The sequence below is a fragment of the Sinocyclocheilus rhinocerous genome, unplaced genomic scaffold (assembly GCF_001515625.1).
Source record: "Sinocyclocheilus rhinocerous isolate Xijiao unplaced genomic scaffold, SAMN03320098_v1.1 scaffold460, whole genome shotgun sequence".
NCBI lineage: Eukaryota > Metazoa > Chordata > Actinopteri > Cypriniformes > Cyprinidae > Sinocyclocheilus > Sinocyclocheilus rhinocerous.
The window spans coordinates 1,242,252-1,251,664 of record NW_015667268.1 but is presented as its reverse complement, the minus strand read 5'-3'; the positions used below and the strand labels follow the sequence as shown (position 1 = coordinate 1,251,664).

Sequence of the window (9,413 nt, the reverse complement as noted above, 5' to 3'; positions counted from 1 at the left end):
AGAGAGAGAGAGAGAGAGAGAGAGAGAGAGAGAGAGAGCGAGAGAGAGAGAGAGCGAAAGAGAGAGAGAGAGAGAGAGAGAGAGAGAGGTGTTCATGTTACATGATCTGAAGAAATTAAAAATGCTTGTCTGTTCAAAACACACCATGCAGTTTCTAATGTTTTCAGAACAGTTGTTAATGCATTGCTATGCAGCTGCTAATTTGCTTAGAGTTAAACAGACAGTAGATATAAATAAAGAACACACAAGGACTCTAGATATTGCTTGGGTCTCTACCATAGACTGTATAAAAACATGGACGTAGTGTCCGTGACGTCACCCGTAGGTTCCTGAAGAGGTTTTTGAAGCTCAAAGTGGGCGGAGCCTTAATATAATTTAAACGGATGAGTTATAAAAAAATTCACCCCCCTCAGTTGTCATGAAGGGCAAAATTAGCTATATAGACCAAAATAATTTTTTGAACCAGGCTGTAAACATGTTTTTTTCTGCTGTAAAGTTGGGCATTTTAACATGGGGAGTCTATGGGATTGACTCCCTTTTGCAGCCAGCCTCTAGCGGCCAGTTGATGAATTACAGTTTAAGTCACTTCCTTGTTGGCTTCACGAGAGAGAGCGGGAGGTTGCCGCTTGGTCTCTACTGTATTCTGTAATTTTCATCCGGCAGACAAATCCATTTCCATTCTATTATTCATTTAATTCGAATCAATTCCATTTTACTAGAACACGCTACACATGTTTGCATAGTGTTTGAATGCCATGCAAGCTTCTGTGGCTATTTTCATAATGATAACCATATATAGCCGGCAGCCATATCACCCTGTAGCCCAAGACTGGTTGCCCACTGAAGCTAATATGTGACCCTGGACCACAAAACCAGTCATAAGGGTCAATTTTTCGAATTTGAGATTTATACATCATCTGGAAGCTGAATAAATAAGAATAATAAATATTTGGCCGAGATACAACTATTTGAAAATCTGGAATCTGAGGGTGCAAAAAAAAATCAAAATATTGAGAAAATCGTCTTTAAATTTGTCCAAATGAAGTTCTTAGCAATGCATATTACTAATAAAAAATTAAGTTTTGATATATTTACAGTAGGAAATTTACAAAATATCTTCATGGAACATGATCTTTACTTAATATCCTAATGATTTTTGGCATAAAAGAAAAATTGATAATTTTGACCCATGCAATGTTATTTTGTCTATTGCTACAAATATACCCCAGCGACTTAAGACTGCTTTTGTGCTCCAGGCTCACATATTAAAGTCTCATCTTTGCATTATAAAACACAGGTGCCCACCAGTGCAGAGAAAGCCCAGACGTTCTTATTGAACAGGAACTCCAGGTTGTTGCGGCGCAAGTAAGCCAGACTGCCGATGAACGCCAGCAGCAATCCCAGCATCAGCGGCCCGGCGTAGTTCGGAGGCCTGATCACCCGAATCTGAACGACACGCGACAGCATGTTAAAGCCTGATGTGAGCGTTCAGCTCAGATTCTGGATGTGTCTGCACTAGTCTCACATGCACGTCTGTTCGGTCGGCCACCCATCGAGCCAGCTGTTCGGCCGCAAAGCCTCGGACCTGCAGCTCGTACGTGTCGGCTCGCTTCGGTTTGCCTTTGGCCGGGAAGTTGATGAACGTCGGAGCCGAGTTCATGTTGAGCTGTAGAGGACATACATGATGAATGCTGGAAATGATGAAGATGTTTCATGCTTCTTAATATCAACATCAATCACAATGCAATGCAATTTATTGCAATGCCTCTGAAACAACTTACCTTTTAACACTGACCTCACCCAGTCCTTGTGAGCGATAGGTTAATGTTAACCCACAGGCATCACATTCAGATGCATACATGCAATACATTTCTAATAGATAAGGTCAAGTCCTGCCCCAGATTATGTTGTTTCACTTCAAAACATATCACGTTATGGAAGCAAACGCTGCTTTTCATGTTGTTTTATGCTCTGTTCTCTTTAAAACAGCAATATATGAGGTGGAGTGCACATGTAAAACATATTGAGGGTAGTTACCATCTGGAAAACATCTGAGCCTTCATCAAAATCCACCGTTGCAAAGAAAATCCTGTTAGTAAATGCATTCGAATAACGCCAAGAGTTCGCAAGGATCTGGTACTCTTCATCCGCCTGTCTGAAAACAAACAAAAGTGTCAAAAAAATATCAAGTTTTATACAACACAAATAATTGAGTGTTTCAATGTCAAGCATGTCATTTCTGTGTAGCAGCAACAAACGGAAATGCAAAAATAACAACTTTTGGCTATTTGGTTATTCAATTTGGTTTCCTGAACACTCTCCTCATCTCCTCACCGGTGGGAAAAACAGTTTTCATTTTTATTTTTAGTTCCACGTTTTAGTAACTCTGTTTTGTAAATGATTATTATTATTTTAAATATTTCTTTTTAGTTTTGAATAGCTTTAAATATTTATATTTACTTCAACTTCAATTCGTGGCCGGGGCTAAATGTTTTATTGTTGCTTTTTCAAGTTTAATTTTATTTCAGATGTTTAATAGCTTTACTAACAATAAGGACACGGCTAGACAGCAGCCTAAGTGCTGATATGGTGCATGTGTTCTCGGGTCTCTCACTTGCAGACTGCACACTGTCTCTGCGGCTGCAGCGCTGTGAACATGATAACGACCGAGTAGTTTCGTGGAGGGGCCCGGATCAGCCTCCTGAACTTCTCTCCGTTCATCCGGATCACTGCACGCTTACTGGCCCACTCCATCATCTGACTGACCTTCTCTGACAGCAGGGTCTGAAAACACACAGATCTCCCATTCATTCAGATCATGCTTTTAGCAATATGCAATCAGCATATTTATCCCCGCTTCAGTCTTTATGCAGTAAGCTCACGTTATTGTCCTATATTACATGCATACTAGCATGAACACAAAGCAGTAATAACACATTAAGTCAGCTGTACAGCAGGAAGCTTAGCTTAGTTTGCATACAGGGCCAAGTGTGTCACCTCATAACACAACAGAGTAAAATCGAGATCAGTATTTCATTTCAAGTGATTTGTAGATGGACCACAGTGTTCTAAAAATGCAAAAACATGAATGTGTCGTTTAATCCCTTGTGGTTGTGAGACCGAGCGAGTCTATGAGGGCCATCACATCATTTGAGTAACCAATGAGCACAGTGTTTATGAGGGATAAAAACCATTTAATAAAAACCCAATTCAAATCCACTGACCTCCTTCTTTTTCTGTCCATCTGACGGCGTGCCCTGTAAACTAACAGCGAGGAAAACAACTATCAAAAGTTTATAAAACATTTCTGAAGCTGCCACTGCGCCCACGACGGTCCTGCAGGAACTCCTGTCCGCTTCCTATTGGTGGAGCTCAGCGATGCGGAAGTGTCCGGGGAGCAATTCCACAATAAAAGTCTCAAGCGACAAGACAAAAGCTCGAAAATACGTTAGTATTTTCAAAATAAAAGCCTCAGGGTGCCACTAACGGTTTTTAAAAAAAATCACAAGCCGATCTTTATTCATGATTGCTGAGAAAAGTACGTGCATTCCCGAATTACACAACATAGAAACAAACAAATAAGTATATTAAGCAAATAAAGAAATTATGAACATGTCTGTGGAAATAAAAGAAATGGGAGAAAAACAAGTATACGGAATACGGGAAAAAATAGATGTTTAAAGTGATAAAAGCCTTTTGTGTCCTATATTTATTTCAGTTTTTCTTTCTCTGCATTTACTGCATTTTGTACTTGCTGTTGCTAGCAAAGTGTGAAACTACGGTGACGCATTGCTGCCACACACATATTATTTTTTCCACTCAATTATGTCGTAATAACGAGATGTTATGTCGTTTTAACGACATCTTTTCTCGTTAAAACGACATCTTTTCTCATTAAAACGACATCTTTTCTCATTAAAACGACATCTTTTCTCATTAAAACGACATCTTTTCTCATTAAAACGACATCTTTTCTCATTAAAACGACATCTTTTCTCATTAAAACGACATCTTTTCTCATTAAAACGACATCTTTTCTCATTAAAACGACATCTTTTCTCATTAAAACGACATCTTTTCTCATTAAAACGACATCTTTTCTCATTAAAACGACATCTTTTCTCATTAAAACGACATCTTTTCTCATTAAAACGACATCTTTTCTCATTAAAACGACATCTTTTCTCATTAAAACGACATCTTTTCTCATTAAAACGACATCTTTTCTCATTAAAACGACATCTTTTCTCATTAAAACGACATCTTTTCTCATTAAAACGACATATTTTTTCTCGTAATAACGACATATTATGTCATAAAAACGACATGTTTTCCCGTTATTATAGATATATATGGTACATTATGTGAGCGAGCTAAGCGACTGTCCGCGCTGCTGCTGCTATTATAAACGACATAACATCTCGTTATTACGACATAATTGAGTGGAAAAAATAATATGTGTGTGGCAGCAATGCGTCACCGTATGAAACATAGCTTGTCTTTTATCTATTTACTCCTAGGTTCCCAGAAGGATACACCAACATGTTTAATGTTTTATTAAATATGATGAATGATTTACATACAGTTAAAGCTTGCGGACACAACTGCCTGTATAATCAAAGGACGCATGAAAACAGAGAAAGCAGAATCACACGCGCGCTTAGCGATGTCTTTATCGTGTCATTTCTCAGAAGTAGTATTTACAAAATTACTTTTTTTTTGGCTTCAATAATTTAACAATTAAATGAAATGGAGCTATTAAATGACTTAAAAATGAAATTGACTCTATCAAACTGACACACTGACGCATCTGCGCAAATAAGAGCTTACATATTACAGGTAAACACATATCAGGAAGATGTGAATTTTGTAACAGTATTGAATCTGTTGAACATGTGGTGCTTGAATGTCGAAAAGTATAATTGTGAAAAGATAAAGTTGAAAGAAAGCTTTGGAAATTGGGGGTTCAAGGGAATTCACTTTAGGAAATACTAGGAAAAACATCAAATTACATTAGTTCACATTTATTTAGCTTCCTAAAGGAAGCTGGTGTAGCAAATATGATATAGGTTACAGCATTGGAATTTATTATTATTATAAAAGGGGAAGAAGGAGAAGGAAAGTCTCCCTTCAGTATGGATATAATTGATCTCTGTCTAGCTCCGGTCCACACTCCAGTACAGTAGGTGGCGGTAATGCACCATTGAAGTTGGAGGCCAACCGCCGTTAAACATCAAAGAAGAAGAAGACGACGACGCATCTGCGCGCTAAACACCCGCTGCTGTGAGCGAGTGAGTGAGTGAGGAGGAAGATGGCGGCGCTGATCCTCCCGTCTGACTGGATAAAAAACTGGGACAAATCCGGCAAAAATGAGTTGTGAGTATGAGTTTAGCAGTCCGATGGGAAGTGGGGATGAAAATAAAGTGATATGCATTTTATTTGGGCGGTATCGTCGCGGGTGATTGTCGAAATCATCTTCTCCTCATCGTGAATGTCCACAGCTAGTGCGCGTTCAAGACTCATGACTTAAAGTTCAACCAAATAACCAATAAACCTAGGTCTAAGTATACCACTAACCAAATAAAGGATATACAGTCTTTCGCTTCTGTGCGTGGGTATGTAAGGCACTTTATCGGGCACTTGGGTAATTTCCATTAATGTAGCGTCAATGTGCTAACAGTTAGCTGGGTTAGCATTAGCATGTGCATTCTTATCAGTGTGTGTTACAAAGAATGTAATGTGTGTTACATGCTAGTAAACATGATCTCATACACCCTGAGCAGACCTGAAGTCCATATTATGGGATGTTAGGAGGGTGTGTGTAGTGTAAGCTGATGATAGCTGTGTTAATGAGTTCAAGCTCACTTTTATAAGCGCCCCGGTTGATATTGTTGTGAGATTTTGGTTGTGTCACGAAGCATAGTGATCTGACCTATCTAGGCGGCATTTATGAGCAGCACAGTCAAAAAAACCTACTGAGCGGTCTAACTGTTGACACCTAGCTAGCTGCCTACTTGGGTTGCGTTGTAGTGATCATAGTGTCGAGACGCTTTGTGAGCATGGTGCACTTGTGATGTAGTGAGATGCCAATGCATCCTAAACCTAATGATTTTCTTGTCTAGACAGCAATGTTGGGCGTCTTGTTTAAAAACTATGTTCAGCATTCTTAAAATCCAGTGAGGGGTTTGCTTACTTGTCAATAACCTGTAGATGAAGGAGTGTGTTAAAGTCATTCAGCTTCATGTTTGTCATACAGCAGGGATTGTGGTGCTGGATAATAGACTGCAGTTGTGATATAAGCAAGCTTTAAATGTCTAGTAAGCCGTAAATGGGGGCAATATACCATAACATAACATAAAGTTGATCTCTTATGCCCTAAAATTATTGTACCTCATTCTCTTTTAAATTCAGTGCAGATGACATGATCTTTTTTGTTTGTTGCTTATGTGTTTATTAATAACTGAAATTCTCTTTCTAGCTATTCACTTATTTGTCTTTTCTGTTTCTAGTTTACAGTTTTTCCAGGACCTTGCGAGGAAACCCAGCAGTCGTGAGTTTGTTAAGGGTGAGTTCAGTTCCTAATTCTTAGTCTCAGGACTTGTGACGGTGGCAATTTGTTTACCGCCGCAGTGGTTATATATCATTGAAGTGAAGTGATATGTGGCCAAGTATGGTGACCCATACTCAGCATTTAACCCATCCTAAGTGCACACACACAGCAGTGAACACACACCCGGAGCAGCGGGCAGCCATTTTTTGCTGCGGCGCCCGGGGAGCAGTTGGGGGTTCGGTGCCTTGCTCAAGGGCACCTCAGTCGTGGTATTGAAGGTGGAAGAGAGCACTGTACATTCACTCCCCCCACCTACAATCCCTGCCGGACCTGAGACTCGAACCCACAACCTTTGGGTTACGAGTCCGACTCTCTAACCATTAGGCCACGACTTCCCCTAACCTTCCCCCTTCCTTGTTTCCTTGCAAATAATTCACATTGCACAAATTATGCTTCAAAGTATCAGTTCACTTCCAGAATAAAGATTTCCTGATAATTTACTCACCCCCGTGTCATCCCAGATGTTCATGTCTTTCTGTCGTCAGTCGCAAAGAAATGAAAGTTTTTGAGGAAAACATTCCAGGATTTTTCTCCATATAATAGACTTCAATGGGGACCAACGGGCTGAAGGTCAAAATAAAGAGGGTGTTATCACATGCCCTTACATTAGGTCATATAAGATCAAAAGACTCAAAAATATTTGTTGACAATTTATTATTGTCAACTAATCATTTCAGCTCTAATAAATAGCTTAGATTGTATTCTGTAAGATGGTTTTAATAATGCAGTGAAGTACCTGTTATGCGTCTGCTAGAGATGTTTCAGTTCACTGTGTTCAGTGTCTGACGGCTGCTTGTAACAACATTTTAACATCTTTACTTTGACACTTTCATCCCAATTCACACGTTTGGGGAGGCAGTTCCTTGTCATTGCTTAGATGAGAGTCTAAACTACATCAGCAAGTGTCTGGATGCTCATGAATATTTGCCTTATTTGATCCTTATTTGAGCTGAAATTGGTGTTTTTTTTAGGCTCACACATTGCTTTTGTGGTAAGATCCTCCAACATGTTCTCTCTGGCAAAACCCTTTATCCCTGAAGCATGTTTTATTAGATTGTGCTGGTTTTAACCCTGTGAGAACTTTTCTATTCAGTTAACTCTTTTGAAGAGATTTTTAACAGAGTTAAGCCAAATACAGTTTTAGAGTTTTTAGCGAAAATAAATTGTAAAAAGCTGATTTAGCCATACATTTCTCTTGCATTGAAAATAGCCACAGAAGCTGGCATGGCGTTAAATGCAAACACTCAAACAAGTTGCATTTGTGGATTATGCACAGTATGTATAGTATAACAAAGTTGTCACCTCGTGACTGATGACGTGTCTTGAGCTATAATAACTAGTGATCGACCGATACTGATTTTTATAACCGATACCAATTATTTGCATGTTTATGTGCCCGATAACCGATATGTCATTTAGTGCAGCGGTTCTCAATTCCAGTCCTCGCGTACCCCCGCTCTGCACATTTTGTATGTTTCTCTTATTGCTTCAGACGTTTGTTATATTTGGCTGTAAGTGCCCTGCGAAGTGGACATTACCGGATATTCTATGCAGAACTGATATTTATTTACTGTTATAAAGTAAATAAATGACTAAGTGAATTAAGAACATACTTCACTTTGGTTTTTCCTCTTTTCAGTCATCTTTTTTTTTTTTTTTAAAGTGTTGAAAATGAGCAGTCATTCATGTTAAAATTAATCTTCATACTACAACAATAGGAAGCAATGGACACTGTGTAGGGACCATGTCAATCGGAACACAGTTCATGCACGGAGCTCACTTCTAACGAGATGATGATCTGAATCAGGTGTGTTAACAAAGAGAGACATGCAAAACATGCAGAGCGAGCGGTACACGAGGACTGGAATTGAGAACCGCTGTTATAGATTTATGAAATGCCTGCTGACAGCGCGGTTTATCTATGCAGTTACACAGAACTATACTCAAACTGCGATCGCTCGCGGAGATAATAAATAATTAATTTCCATAGAGTTGCATTTATTTAGATGTTTATTAGCGAAATATTGGTTATATAGTAAATGTTAATACAATTTAGGGTGTTTTAAACAAGTGAATCTTGTTAAAAATTACATGCGGTGGCCGTGCTGGAGCATTTCCTGAGCATCAACCCGGTGAGTGAACAGCAATATGAAAGCGGCTTCACGAGACTAATGATGAGCAAATATACAACAGAGAGAGAATTAAATTCAGCGTTTTTATTTCCAACATGCGCTCATTCATGGCTGTATTATTTAACTCATGCAAAGTTACGTCTTTATTGGGAGAGGATCTTGACGGATTATCTACGTGACTCCGACTTCACGAGACTAACGATGAGCATATAGACAACAGAGAGAGAATTAAATTCAGCGCTTTTATTTCCAACATGCGCTCATTCATGGCTGCATATTATTTAATTCACACAAAGTTACGTCTTTATTGGGACAGGACTTGACGGATTATCTAACGTGACTCTGTGAGTTCATCTCTATTTCTTCGAGCCAAGCTGCATAAACTGCATATCAGGCATTTACGTAATACATCTAATTTGTGCATTAATGGCTATGTTAAATAAAGTTTACTAACTACAGTAAATCAAGTACCCGTGCACGCCGTTGTTGTTGTCTTGTTTCCCCTCAGATGCGCTGCAATGGTGATCCTGCGCGCAATTCTCAAAACACCCACAACATGGCGGCGTTTATTGGTGAATCAGATATTACAAAACCGATATCCGATTATTGTAAAATGCTTAAATATCGGGAGAATTATCGGTAAATCGATATATCGGTCGATCTCTAATATG

The 9,413-nt window shown here is 39.0% G+C and overlaps 2 protein-coding genes across 2 annotated transcripts in view; one reads left to right on the top strand and one right to left on the bottom strand.

Annotated features, from left to right (window-relative positions):
* Positions 1 to 3,386, bottom strand: part of magt1 (magnesium transporter 1) — a 3,617-nt gene extending 231 nt beyond the window's left edge. Inside the window, exons 1-5 of the mRNA XM_016545009.1 lie at positions 3,225 to 3,386; positions 2,615 to 2,784; positions 2,038 to 2,155; positions 1,526 to 1,666; positions 1,306 to 1,446 (exon numbers count right to left, since the gene is read on the bottom strand). Of these exons, the coding sequence (XP_016400495.1) occupies positions 1,306 to 1,446; positions 1,526 to 1,666; positions 2,038 to 2,155; positions 2,615 to 2,784; positions 3,225 to 3,305 (651 nt within the window). The 5' untranslated portion in view covers positions 3,306 to 3,386. The remainder of the gene's footprint in view (positions 1 to 1,305; positions 1,447 to 1,525; positions 1,667 to 2,037; positions 2,156 to 2,614; positions 2,785 to 3,224) is intronic.
* Positions 3,387 to 5,268: 1,882 nt separating this feature from the next.
* The window catches only part of LOC107733416 (THO complex subunit 2-like), a 93,096-nt gene continuing 88,951 nt past the window's right edge, over positions 5,269 to 9,413 (top strand). Inside the window, exons 1-2 of the mRNA XM_016545017.1 lie at positions 5,269 to 5,376; positions 6,510 to 6,565. Coding sequence (XP_016400503.1) covers positions 5,312 to 5,376; positions 6,510 to 6,565 — 121 coding nt within the window. The 5' untranslated portion in view covers positions 5,269 to 5,311. The remainder of the gene's footprint in view (positions 5,377 to 6,509; positions 6,566 to 9,413) is intronic.